A 14,474-nucleotide genomic window follows, 5' to 3' on the forward strand; every position below is an offset into this window, starting at 1 on the left:
CGCCACGCGGCCCGGAGTGACACGCTCTGTTCAGTTTGACTCGCGCCGGCCGCCGCCGCTCGTGTAAGCTCAGCGGAGAACAAAGTAGGGTGATATAGCAGGTCCGGGAGAGTTGTTGCAGTTTGTTGGAAACATAGACTGGCAACTGTGCCGCTGGCTTAGGGAAATGGAAACGTGTTGTGTTGTAGGCTCTTTTGGGCGTTCGCAAAAATGTTGCACGAGCTGAGAAAAGGGGTGTTGCTGGGCAAGGAGAATGATAGAATGATTTTAGTGTCCGTCTTTGTTCAACAAACAAAAGTCGAATGAAAAATAGGTTCTGGCTTTGTGTTATCTCATTGGCCTGGAATGAATACGTTTCTTCGAAGGTATCCCTGTTATGCTCTTGAAAAGTCAGTTTGCAATCGACAGTTTCTTTATAGTCGTAAATTGATAGAATTACCTTTTTGTAATTCATGTCGCATGCCTAAACGTACTATCGATGCGCCCAACGAATATCACGGAAGACACATACCCTACATATCGACACCTTTTTTTAAACCCCACATCTGTTCTCCGGTGAATTTCCGGGAAGCACGAAAGATCTCTTTTTAGAAGTGTCCAATCGTCCGATCCTGATCAAATTTGTGTGTTCGTAAGCTTGCTCTGGCATTGCTTGATCTGCCAAGACAGACAAACTTGAGAAAAATCGACTGACTGTACCTTTTTTTGAAGGTTTCTAGACAACTTGTCTGAACTTCACGGGAGAACAAATGTGGGGTTTAAAAAAAGGTGTCGATATTGGCACCATCATCTTCCTCACTCTCCCTTCCCGTTCCGCGGGGAATCGATCATGGCCTTCCTCTTCCACCGGTCGTGCCGCCCAGCACGGGCCTTTGACTGTGGCGGAGATGAGCCACGTCCATGGTTTTACGGCATCGACACTGCCAGTCGGGACCATCGGAGAGCGCCGATAGTCGCCGGCGTCGCCGCCACGACCGCCAGGGGACGCTTCAAAAGCCGCCGGCCAAAGTGGTCCAAATTAGAGCACAAATTGAACGGGCCGCACCACCCTCATGAATTGGGCGGACAGTGTGAAATCGATAGGGATGGCGGCGGATTCGCTGATTAGGCGCAGCGAAATTATCGTCACTAGTTTGCGGAAAGTACCTCATCGGAACAAGCGGTAATGTTTTGAATTAATTAATTGTTTTGTCCGTGGTTGGTATGTTTTTACAGCGTAGTTTCACAGCCAAATACTTAATGACATCATGCATTTTTGATACTACATTGTTGCTTTTATTATTTTTTTTTTTATACTGGCATGGTGCCGTGTGTTCTGGTTTGGGCCTCGCCTGCCGGGCCGCCCCGTACCGGTTCGTACCGGCTCGATGTGACCGGGTGCTGGGTCACCCCACCTTGGTACGATGTGGGCGCCTGTCATTGGTCGGTGGCTGGGTGGCGTGATCAGGCCACACCACCCGAGTTATGTGTCAGTGTGTGATCGGTCGGCCGAGATGTAGCGAGGCGATGTGTGTGCTGGATCGAAGAGAAAGGGGAGTCTGGTTTTGGTCGGTGATAGTGCAATACACCTCCACAGCTCAGCCGGCTTGTGAACTCTACATGGCGCAGCCGACATCTACGGACCTGCTGCAAGTAAGCTGAGGTGTCGCCACCGGTGCCTATCCAGCTGGCCGGCGACGCATGCCGTACAGCTTACGCTCCAAGTGCAAGATGGACGGCTCCGACGACCAAGACAGCAGTTCGGCACCACCGTGGCTGGCTCAGCTCCAGCAGCAGCTACAACAGCAGCTTCAACAACAGCACGAACAACATCAGCAAGACATCGAGCTTCTCCGCAAGGAACTACAAGAACACCGTCTGACGGCAACAACGGCACCTGACAAGAAGCCAATAGCTGCAGCGGTAGATCCTGCGGCTCTCGCTGAACCGACAACGGACGGCGCTGTGGAATCGGCGAATCCTGTTACTTCACCACAGGCGGCTGGAGAGCTGGCAACGACACGACCGTCTACTGCAACCGGTGCTGTAGCATCTCTAGCTCCTGCTTCAGCTTCTGCGCCGCTTCATACAGACAGCGGGGCCAGGCGGCCACCGGTATCTCCTCCAGTGAAGCTGTCGTCGTCTGCCACTCTCCGTGAGTTTCGCTTCTGGAGGTCATCCTGGAATGACTACTACCGCTTGGGGAGCATCTTTACTCTTAGTCAAGAGGACCAGCTCGCCTACCTGCGAGCGTGCTTCACTGAAGACATGCGTGCCGCCAGTCTGCACGCCGTCGGGATCTGCCCGCACTCGGACAATGTGAGCTCATCGCTGGACAAGATCGAGCAGTATCTGCGGCTTCAGCACAACGTCGCCATCGACCGGGTAAAGTTTGAAGAACGACACCAAGAAGAGGGAGAGTCATTCGACTCGTTCCTGATCGCGATCAAGGAGCTAGCAGCCGACGCCGAGCTGTGCTCCTCCTGCATGGACGACCGCATCACCACGCGCATCATGTCCGGGGTACGCGACGCGGATACACGTCGAAAGCTGCTGTCACTCCGGCCATTCCCGTCGCTGCTGTGCGCAATCGACATCTGTCGATCGGAGGAGGCCTCTCAAGCCAACAACCAGCTTCTGCAGGACATCACTCAAGGCCATCAGAGCGTCTTCCGGGTGTCATCACGCCAGAATCAGCGGAGCCCATCACGAGAACGGCCATGTGAGGGCTGCGGCGGCACTGGCCATCCCAGGAGGTCATGTCCTGCTGCAAATCTCACCTGCTACTCCTGCGGCACCAAGGGCCATCTGGCGGCGGTATGCCGCAAACGGCAGCAGGCTCACCAGCCACCAGAGGCACAGCGATCTCGGAGCAGAAACCGGCACTCGAACCAAGTCTCCATTCCACAAGTCGTGGTCGGCAGTCTACACAAGACTCAGCAGGCACCGAAGATTGCTGTTCAGCTTCGGCGTGCTGACGGCACCCTCCTTGGTACTGTCGATGCCACGCCTGACTCAGGCGCAGAGATCTCTGTGATGAGTGCTGGGCTGGCGCGCCAGCTCGGTGTGCGGCAGGAAGATCTGTCGCCACCGCCGAGTATCCAGATCTCCGCTGCCAACCTGCAACCCATGCGCTGCACTGGCACCTTCGAGGTCTTCATCAGCCTTCAAGACAGGCTGATCCGAGACACTGTGTACGTCTTCACGGAATCTCGCGGCATGCTGTTGGCCTGGTACACCGCCAAGTCTCTGGCCATCCTACCAGACCACTACCCCCAGCCTGGAAGTCAGCGACCTGCTATTGACAGCATCGTCACGACCGGTTCAGATGGAGAAGGGAGGACGTCGCCAACGGATCCGAAGTCTGCTGTTCGGCAGCATGGCAAGCTGCGACAAGAGCTTGTCAAGGAATACCGTGATGTCTTCACGGCGGACGGCAAGAACTCACTCCAACCGATGTCCGGTGAATCAATGGTCATCCACGTCACTGAGGAAGTCACGCCGTTTGCGGTCCGCACGGCTCGGCAGGTTCCCTTCGCCTGGAGGGACGAGGTCAAAACGCAGCTGGACCAGATGGTTCTGCAAGGCATCATCGCACCACTCGGCGCAGAACCTACAGATTGGTGTCATCCTCTCGTGCTGGTTGCCAAGGACACTGGTGTACGCATCTGCATAGACCTCACCAAGCTGAACAAGTTTGTCAAGCGGCCACTACATCCCCTCATCACGCCTCGTGAAGCCATCTCACAGGTACCCACGGATGCGAGGTTCTTCTCAACACTGGACGCGAAGTCTGGATACTGGCAGCTGCCTCTGCATCCTGAGAGCCAACATCTGACGACCTTCATAACTCCCTGGGGCCGCTACAAGTTTCTCAGAGCTCCGATGGGCCTGATCTCGACTGGTGATGAGTATTGCCGACGGAGTGACATCGCTCTTCAGGGACTCAACAACTTCGTCAAAGTCGTCGACGACATCCTGGTGTATAGCAAGACCCTGGAAGAGCACGAGCGTCATCTCCGAGCTCTTCTCGACCGCTGTCGGGAGCACAGCATCACCCTCAATGAGAAGAAGTTCTTCTGCGCCGTGGAAGAGGTGTCTTTCTGCGGCTTCACGCTGTCACTTGCTGGGAAGCAAGTCCAGCCAGGCAAGGTCTCTGCCATCACCGAATTCCCGCCGCCTACCAACATCACGGAGCTGCGATCCTTCATGGGCCTCGTCCAGCAGCTCGGCGACTTCTCCAAAGAGATCTCCTCGACAGCCGAGCCTCTGCGTGGTCTACTGAAGCCAAGCAACAGTTTCATCTGGACTCCAGACCATCAGGCCGCATTCGACGCGATGAAAGCGGCTCTGGCAGCGCCACCTGTGCTGGCGCACTTCGACCCATCTTTGCCTACGATGCTGCAGACAGATGCGGCAAGACGGAAAGGCCTCGGATACGCCCTGCTTCAGCGCCACGGCAACCACTGGCGTCTGGTGCAATGCGGATCTCGTTTCCTTTCGGACACGGAAACCCGATATTGGGTATTTGGGTAGTCAGGGTATTGGAACTTAATCTTTACTGTCGGCAGGTACGTACACTTCTTCATTGGGGGTTGCCCAATCAGCAATAATTGACCCATCTTACAAATCATTCAGCTCATTCATCTTCTTTGGGATGTTCAAAGAAGCTTTTCGAAGACTGAGGCATCTGCTTGCCTTGTATTCATTTGTGAGTGGCTGCCTCAGGAGACTGAGAAGTGGGATACACGAGCCTCGTTCTTACTGGACCTAATGCTCTAGTGCATTTGCTATATACGCGGCTAAATACATGAATGGCATTCGTTGACATTTACTGTACATTACCTAGCATGCCATTTAATCCTACGAATATCCGACCTCTTCGTACCTGCTTCCGGTGTGGCTTTGACAATTGTTGCCGAGCGAATCTTGCGCTTATGTCACTAAAGAGAGATGGAATTATCGCGCTTTCTGTCTCGAACACTTGGATTTGCTGGCTTGTGTTTCAAATGGAGCGTCGTCGATTAGCTGCCTGGAGTCTTTTGATAGTGCCGGCTGCTCTTCGTTCTCTCTGAGTCTGTTGTTTTTTGTGTCGTCTGTATTTTTCTGGTTTGGCGTGCGTGTTGTGGCGGCCCCCAATAACTCTGCCTGTCGGTGTGGCGAACGGCGAATCCATCATAATTGACGGCGGGACGTGTTCAAGGTTAGTTCGACCGTACCCGGATGTTGAGGAAGAGAGAAGACGGTTAACATAGGCGTTAAATATCCTATCAATGATGCTGGGACATTGTTGATGAAAGGATCCATGACCAAAGAAATTTTGCATTGCGAACGTTTTGCGTCCGAACTGATGCTCAATCCAAAATATATTTGCAATGCGTATCGACTTACTCAAATGCTCATGTGTCTACGGCTTACGGGCATTTTGACTCCAAAAGCCAAGACGATTGCAGCGATGAGCAATAGCACCTTCCAGGTGTAAACGATGATCCCCTTCTCTTGGAATCAGCTCACTGCTCGCGCGAACGTAGTACAGTGCCGTGTCTTGCTGAGGTCGGACAACCGAAAAGGGAAGCCAGGGAGGGTGAGGAGGGTTTTCTGGCGTTTCCGGCCGGCCAAAAGCGCCAGCCGTGTGCCAGAGATAATGGAACCAGTCTCAATTTGGAGATTAAAGCTGTCGGCAGGCCGTGCTATTTGTTTCCATAAAGCCTTCTTTACTTGGTTAGCCTTATTTATGGTTCACACTCTGTGATAGATTGCCAGGATAGATTGCCAGGTTTTAATACCACCTCGAATTTTTGTAATGTGATTATTTGTTTTGTGTTATTGACATTTGTACTTTTGGGCTCGGCTTTAAGCCTGATAACGGTATCAGGCTTTTGGTAAATTACCTACATTTTCTTTCAAGTTTTCCATTGAACGTTTCAGTCTTCTGTATTGGCATGGTCTTATCTAATGTCTTTTATGTGTTTCATCGTGTAGAATTTCGTCGTCGTCTTTTTCCCTTTGTGTTGATATAGCCATTCATTCAAAGCATTCGGTACATCTCGAGTTTCACTTAAGGCGGCGAACTAAAATGTCTCAGCAAAGAAAACCAGGCTTTCACTCTAGAGCGCACCTTTCTCTTGCGAAAAATCATGTTCCTCTCTTCTTTTAGCTCCGATGTTTTCGAATAACCAGTCGCCGCTTTAAAACCTGCCGCGGGGCAGGGTTGGCAAACAAAGCGTGCCGGTGGCAGCGCGCTTTGATGTCGCTCGGGATTGAACCCTTGCCGGTGATCCTCTGCGTCCTCTCCAGCGATCTGCGCCCACGAAAGACACACAACCGAGCGAATATCAAATGATCGTCAACGACAACTGACTGCGACCGGAGACTCGGCGTAGACAGTAGCTTAGGACGGCACGGCGCCGACCAAACGAAAACAGAACACGAACGTGCCCCAGGAGACCGCTGCGGGTGCCACCCGCGCAGATTGCCGCGGCACCGGCCACCCCGGCACGGAGCAAGGTGGCCTGTTTTTGCTGAGACGGCCGATCCCGCTGTTATTAAATCGGGGATTGGTGGCGACACGGTTCGGCCATTCACAGCACGCGTGCGACTCCGGTCATATTTTTGCCGCCGCGGTAAATCAGTGATGAGGCTGGCCGCTGGGGCGACCCCAGGCCAATGAAGAGGTCCGGTTTGATTCTGGTCGCGTCGGCGGCGGGGACGGCTCGAGCAGACCCGGCCGCGCTGACTGCCCTCCTCTCCGGGCTTGTCTGCATGGCTGACAGCCGGAGACGTTGGATTATTCAGAACCCCGGTTCGTGCGCATTGTCTCAATGTGCGTCGACCGGCGATGTTAGTAGGTAGCGGCGCCAGGTCACGAACCGTCCTGCTTGGGAGTGGAAGGGGTCTGGAGGCAGGTTTTATATCATTTTATTATTTTCTCGGAAGTGTTACGTAACGCTGAATGCGAACCCTTGCGAACTTGACCTTACATCCCGATCATATTTGGACAGGCAGTAGACGCCATTATCATCGATTTAATTTGGTTGGAAGGAAAGTAATCGCACACGAAAAAGTTGCAACAATTTCTGTGTTGATGTCTGTAGCTTCAGGCAATTTACCTCATCTTTGCCGCCATCTTGATCTCCGTATTGACCATCGCTCCTCTCCCCCTTCCACAGCGTGATGGTGCAGTACCACGCCCTGGGCCTGCTGTACAACATCAAAAAGTCGGACAGGCTGGCCGTCACCAAGCTGGTAGCCAAGCTGACCCGCTCGGCGCCGCGCTCCCCGTACGCCGTCTGCATGCTGGTGAGTTGTGACGTCATTTATGACATCATGGTGACGTCACAGTGACCCCGCGCTCCCCGTACGCCGTCTGCATGCTGGTAAGTGGTGACGTCATCGTGACGTCATATTTATCCCGCTAAAGTGATGTAAAAAGATGAATGTGGTCCACAGCCGCAGTTATTATGGTCGCATGAGTGTTCCAAAAACTGAAATTTACGGGAGTATGCATGCGGAAAATAATTGGTCAAGCTGGAAAGCGGTGGGACAAAAAAAAAACATCCCACACCCAACACCCTCCGCTATGACGCTGTGGCTGCATCTTCTCGCGGGACGGGCTTATGACACAATGCCCGGGGGAGAAAAATAGCCACTCTGGTGGCTCGTCTAAAGCCGCCGGCATTACAATGTCATCAGCGGCGGTGCGGCGCTGGCGTCGGAAGTTCCGCGGCCTCGGGAGAGTGCCGCCGCCGCCGCGGGCCCATTTTCATCAGCTCCTCGGCGAGGGCGGCACGACGACCTCCGACGGGCTGTCAGTGGCCGATATTGCATGAAACCGTAGCACTGACACTAGTGTAATCTTTGATGGCAATATCGACGAGTGACACTGAAGGAGTTGTTTATTTGATTTCAAAATAGCATAACCGGTGACATTCTTATGTTCAGGGATATTCAATCGGCTAAAAGGTTTATGAGGTGCCTAGCTTGGAAGTTCAAATTGCCAAAGTTTAGCATATTCTGGAACTTTTTACGAACTCATTTATTCTACCCCAGTTACCGATGTCGCTCAGTTCGATGAATGCCCAATTTAAATCCGTCTAACAAACTTGGTGACGCACGCACTCCAATCTAAATCAGCGCCGCAGGGTATTTTTCAACTTTCTTCATTCATCGTAGCGTATGAAGTTCGCACTTCGCTGATCAGCACATCGATCCCTCTAACCACCATTCCACCCGCTCTAACCGTTCTCCCACTCTCGCCGCAGATCCGCACGGCGTGTAAGCTGATGGAGGAGGAGGACGCTGGCACCGAGTCGCCCCTGTTCGACTTTGTTGATTCGTGTCTGCGCCACAAGTCTGAGATGGTGGTTTATGAGGCGGCGCACGCCATCGTAAACATGCCTCGCACCTCGCCTCGCGAGCTGGCGCCCGCCGTCAGCGTGCTGCAGCTCTTCCTGAGCTCGCCCAAACCGACGCTGCGCTTCGCCGCCGTGCGCACGCTAAACCAGGTTGGTGACATATTGATGGAAGGGATGGAGGCTTTGTTTTGATGGTTTGATGTGAGACTAGCTTACCGAAATACTTCCCAAAATATAGCAGAGAACCGTGAGAATCACCAATTTCACGTCACTGGCCAGTTGATATCTATAATCGGTGCAAGTGGTCTCTCTCCTGACCTCAATAACCTGACCTGTGATCTCTGAATTCTGTGACATCTGACCTCCGTCCACAGGTGGCCATGACGCACCCGGCAGTGGTGACCGCTTGTAACCTGGACCTGGAGAGCCTCATCTCGGATGTAAACCGCTCCATCGCCACCCTGGCCATCACCACGCTGCTCAAGACGGGCGCCGAGTCTTCGGTCGACCGGCTCATGAAGCAGATCTCCAGCTTCGTCAACGAGATCAGCGACGAGTTCAAGATTGTCGTCGTACAGGTATGCTGCTGATCGGGGGAGGAGGATGGGTGGGGCTGATAGGTGGAAGGACATTGCAGTAGATTTGTGCGTGAGTGAGAGGCCGTATGGCTCGTGGAAGAGAGCGCCAAAAAGGCAAAATTGAGAGGCATGCTTTGTGGAGAAAGAAAAGCTTAGTCTCCGGCTCAGAGTTTATCCTTTTTAGGGAACGTTGAAAACTACTTGTAGCGGATATAGGTGTCAAGAACGGTTCACGGTACTTCCAGTTCACTGACATCTCACTAGCACGTGACTCGTCACGTGCAAGGCTCGAGGGTACTGTCCAGTATCACAGCCCGGCTCGAATTTTCCGCGTCGGTTCAGTGGATATCACGACGATCGCAATTACTGGGATTGGTGTAAGATTCTTCAGAAAAGGAAAAAAACTTGAACAAGGTGCTTCATGCGAGCGTCCCAGTCGTATGAAGTCGTCACAAAACATACTGTTTTTCGCACTCCGAGCGTTAAGTGCCAATAATTGCACTTTTGAAACGGCGCAGCCCAGCTATCGGAAGGCTAGATCGGACATTGCCCGTGCTCCCTTCAATCACCCAGTTCCACGAACAGTCCCGCGCTTTGTCTCTCAGTGATCAGTCATCAGGTACCTGAAGTGTTCAATCAGTCACACTGGAGACTGCCGGCCAGCTAATTAGCCCTCACCTGGCGCAGCGACCGTCCCTCGCACCCGGTGACGCCGCTCGCTATTAGCTGTCGTCGTCGACAGGGCCGCGTCGTCGGCGCGTCGAGTCCGTCGGCGGCTAATTTGTGTCCACTCAGGTCGGACTGGCCCGCTGCGCGCTGCCGACGACGCGCCACCGCCGACAGTGACGATAATTGGACGCGACTAGTGGCCTCTTCCGACGGAGATGGGACGGCCCGACCGGTGTGGGAGGCCGGGCTATAGGGGAATAGGAGGAGGAAGGGGACCACCCTGTGGAGGTTTTTGCTCGCCAGGTGTCAAACTGTGAGATGAATGCCAAGATGAGTTAGTAAGAGGAGACGCACTGTGCGTAGATGGAGTTCGGGTATAGGCTAAGGTGCTGTGATTGAATTATGTGGAAAGTGGTTTGCTAACTTAAACCGGAAAGTTATTGCGGCAAGGCAGTTGCGCGTTGCTAATTAATTGGTGGGTGCTAGTTGTAAGCCACTCGGGAATAAGTTTGCCAGCTGATCGAAGTTTGGTAATCTCAAGTGGTTCGGTACGTCATCGTGACTGTTATGAAGTCTTATATAACTTCACAACAGTTAGTTAGCAGAATTATCAAACAGACACCTTAGAGACCAGAATAGCTGAACATTTCGGCTGTTACGTCATCCAGGGAGTACAGCATATTACCTTTCTGGCTTGCGGTAAACAGATCTCAATACGATTTGCCGAACTCTTGACCCACGCAGCACCAAATATAAATGAGCGTCGAAATGCCAAGCTAACTATAATCGTCTCCTGGTGACCCTGAGGGAAATATCTACACAGCTGTGTACTGGGAAAAGCCCACGTGTGTCTTCATCAGGCGGTGTTAATTACAATGTCATAGTTTCGCTGAACGAGTTCAGAAATAGGACATTTTGATTAGCTCAGTGTATGCACAGGTGCGGGCTTGGGTACGGATCAGAATTGTCTTCATCCTGATTTCAAATTGCTACCTGCTCAGATGATCTGACGTTCGAATCTTTCATGCTTTTTCTGTCCCATACCCACGTCGCTTACTGCTTAGATTCTCATTCGTTGTCCAATCTCCTCTCTGACTAAAATCTTTGCCTCCTCTGAACCTTTCCTGTCCTTTGAAACCCGATGGTGTTCTCCAATGAAAGCCATGAATGTCCCCTTCTCTGACCACGTCCTCCCTTCTCAGGCCATCAAGGCGCTGTGCCTCAAGTTCCCGCGCAAGCATGGCGTGCTGATGAACTTCCTGTCGTCGATGCTGCGCGACGAGGGCGGTCTGGAGTACAAGGCCTCCATCGCAGACACCATCATCACCATCATCGAGGAGAACCCAGAGGCCAAGGAGGCGGGTGAGTGAGGCGGGAAGGGCGGGGGGGGGGTGAGGGAGGACAAGGAGACGGGTGAGCACGGGTGGAACTTTGTGCGGAGCTGGGAGGGCCCAGGCGCAGCAAATCCGCCGCCGCCCTAGCGGTGACCTTGACCTCCGCGGTCTGTTGCGGCTCCAAAGCCAAGCCGGCGTCGAATTTGGATAGCTCGCCCCCCCCCCTCCCCCCAGCTCGGCACAAAGTTCCACTTATGCGGGTGAGTGAGGCTGAGGGGGGGGGGGCTGCCTGGGGAGCCCGGTGAATTAATTTTGAAGCTTTCGGTACAGAGCCACTGAAGAAAAACTGGGAAATTCAGGTAGGGAGGGAGGGTATGGAGGCGATAACCAGAGTAAAGAGAGGTGCTGGACGCTGGTGAGATAAGTGTGTAAAGTGTAGGGGTTGAGAAAGTCTCGACAACTTGAGTCATTGTCTGATGAAGATCAGGCAATAGGTACCGGTATTATTACCAGCATTCTGGTATTGTTATTAGATGAACGGCTTTTCTATGATGCAGGGTGGCGAGGAATAAGTACAAGTAAGACTAGAATGTAGGTGAGTGGTCAGACTGGACGACAGAAAAAGACAAAAGAGGGAAAATAAGCAAAGAAAAAGAAGCAAATAATGAGAAACTGTAGCGGCGGCACGGCAAAGAAACACAGATAAATGGGCGGCTTAGCGTGCCTCTTCGCACATGAAGAGTGATGAGCGCTGCAGAGTTAGCAAATAACGACACATGGGCTGTGCTCGTCTGCTGAGCGGCGGGAGACGCCCCATAATCACCGTATCAGCAGCTCGGATCAGGATCGGTGTGACCGATAGATTTTCATTATGGTGGTTCCTGGTATTCTGTTGTGACGTGGAATTTCATATATTAGATGGGAAATTGGCTGGTAAGCTGGTTGTTGCTGCACAGAGCACAACATGGTCATCACTGGACAATGCGTGACCTCACGCGGCGAAGGCGATGAGTCCTGGATACGGCTTGTGTAAGATATTTCTTGTATTTATCTGTAGTGGGTAATTTGACCTGAATTAGAGTCTCGAAGATAACACCATCAACCGGCTAGGTTAAAGAGAAATACATGATTGTTTCCAACAAGTTTTGCTGTTGATTTAACAATTGTCGACATAGTCGTTATTGCTAGATCGCTTGCTCGTGTGTTGATACACGATAAATTTGCCGCATAAGCTCTGACTTGAGATGGGGGGGGGGCACTTTGAAAGGTCTCCTGGTAGAACCAAGCTCCAAGTACCGAAAGCACACGAAGAGAATCGCCGCTGGCTGTTGTCAGCAGGAGTTTGACAAAGGAACGGAATAATTTGATCAACTCGGTGGCAAGACGCGATCGATCGAAATAGCTGTGCTTCTTTGTGAACAGATGTGTCTCGTAGCGTTAAATTCATCAGTCATTGGGACGGCCGAATGCGGAATGAACCGCGAGCATTGCATCTTGCTCTTTGGATGAATCTTTTTTTTTTTTTTGCTTGTTACATGCATCTCCAGCCCTTCTGCAATTAAGGCACCAGATCTCATTTGCAACGTTCGAAATTACATTCAGGGTATTATGCAGAGCTTCTGACTGGTGATGCAGCCGCCGGAAGAAACCAGCTATTTCAGGATCTGTGTGCTGTAATCTAATTTGGGAAGCGTGTGTCTTCGATTGTCATTGTGTCTCAATGCTGCAACAGGCTGTTTCTGTGTGTTAAGCCCAATGGTGACCGCTCTGCACCTAACTAGGATATCCAACATTGTGGTTATTATACCCCGGTGTTCCCCATTTTAATTTGAGCTCTCATTACTGTACAGGGGTTCATTGAAATACCATCGTGGTTTATATTTCTAGCTGAGAGATGTGCAAAACTGATTATTTGCGACCACTTTGCCTCACATTGGTAATATGGGGAACTGACCTATCAAATGTCGTCGGTTTGTTAAGGCTGGAATCGTTTCCTGGTGTTACTACGAGATCATTCTGCCGGTACCCTTTTGATCATTCTGCCGGTACCCTTCTCAAAGCTGTTATATTTTCATTCAGAACGTGGTTTCTAGCTTACACCTCACAATACCCATGGTGAATGAACAGTGAGCGTCCCAACCTTAAAGCACATCACATTGTCTCACTGCTTTTGCCACTGCACACCAATAGGCATAGGATCCCCTCTCACCCTCACCGGTGTCTCTCCGCAGGTCTGTCTCACCTCTGTGAATTTATCGAGGACTGTGAGCACACCAGCCTGGCCGTGCGTATCCTGCACCTGCTGGGCCGCGAGGGGCCCAAGACCAAGCAGCCATCCAAGTACATCCGGTTTATCTACAACCGCGTCATCCTGGAGAGCGCTGCTGTTCGTGCAGCGGCCGTCTCCTCGCTGGCACGGTTCGGGGCGCTCTGCGACGACATGCTGCCCAACATCCTGGTGCTGCTGCAGGTCGGTAGGGCGGGGAGGGAGGGAGGGAGGGAGGGAGGGAGGGAGGGAGAGAGAGAGAGAGAGAGAGAGAGAGAGAGAGAGAGAGAGAGAGAGAGAGAGAGAGAGAGAGAGAGAGAGAGAGAGAGAGAGAGAGAGAGAGAGAGAGGGAAGGAGAAAAGAGAAAGGAGGAGACTCAAACGAAAAAGATGAAGGGATTGGAATATAAAGTATGGAATAGGTTAGGACGCGTCGTGTTGTATCATTGTTTACCTTATAGGACTGCAATGTGAGCAGCCTCTTATCGTGGTCAAGCTATTAGGTTTAGATGAAATACGTTCAGTGTTTATAAGGTTTTCCCCTCGTGAATGGAATTTGTTTTTTTCCGTAAAGGAACTTATAAGCAGGGACTTCTATTATATCAATATTCTCGAATTTGTGTCGTGCTTTTTCTTTCGCTTACGCTAGAATGATATTATTATTTGATATTCTTCCATTGAGCACAAACACGTGGATGGACAGAGCGAACAACGGGTCGCCCGTATTCGGTATTGTCCATTGAGGTGACTGTGACAGCAGGCGCCAGTATCATTCGCTCGCTGCACCAGCCGGGCTCCCCCGCCTTACATGCCCGGCGCGTGCACCAGACAGCCGCTGCGCGCCCTCTCGGAACCGGAGACCGACAGCTGAGACCGACACTGAGCCGACCTGTGCTCAGGCGACCTTCTGTTCATCCTCCCGCTTAGCGCCGCGGGGAAACCCTTTGTGGTGTGGGCGGATACAGGATGGAGTCCCACTCAGCGCGGCGCCAGAGTCGGCTGCCATCGACGGCCAGATTCCGATCGTCGCCGACGCTTATCGATGGCTGTTTGGACCGAATGGCCCCCGGGACATGTTGACTGTATGCATGGCTGAGTGCGCCGCTCGACTCGAGTATTTATAGTTGTATAAATTCTGACCCATTCAGAGCGCTCGCTACCGAAGTAGCCATCCATTTGGGCTTTGACGTAGATTCGTCTGGCTGTGATCCGGCGTTTCAGGAAGGGTGTGTTAACCAGTCTATTTCTGGCACCGGCTAATAGGAGCGTCTCAAGATTATTCGTCAGTTAACTTC

General features: G+C 52.2%; 1 protein-coding gene across 1 annotated transcript in view; it reads left to right on the forward strand.

Moving 5' to 3' along the window:
- The window catches only part of LOC122387781 (coatomer subunit gamma-2-like), a 91,744-nt gene that overhangs the window by 10,512 nt on the left and 66,758 nt on the right, over nt 1–14,474 (forward strand). The window contains exons 5-9 of the mRNA XM_043378235.1: nt 7,149–7,278; nt 8,241–8,483; nt 8,708–8,911; nt 10,783–10,942; nt 13,146–13,384. Of these exons, the coding sequence (XP_043234170.1) occupies nt 7,149–7,278; nt 8,241–8,483; nt 8,708–8,911; nt 10,783–10,942; nt 13,146–13,384 (976 nt within the window). The remainder of the gene's footprint in view (nt 1–7,148; nt 7,279–8,240; nt 8,484–8,707; nt 8,912–10,782; nt 10,943–13,145; nt 13,385–14,474) is intronic.

Source organism: Amphibalanus amphitrite, unplaced genomic scaffold (assembly GCF_019059575.1).
Source record: "Amphibalanus amphitrite isolate SeventyFive unplaced genomic scaffold, NRLGWU_Aamphi_draft 000298F_arrow, whole genome shotgun sequence".
In the NCBI taxonomy this organism is placed as follows: domain Eukaryota; kingdom Metazoa; phylum Arthropoda; class Thecostraca; order Balanomorpha; family Balanidae; genus Amphibalanus; species Amphibalanus amphitrite.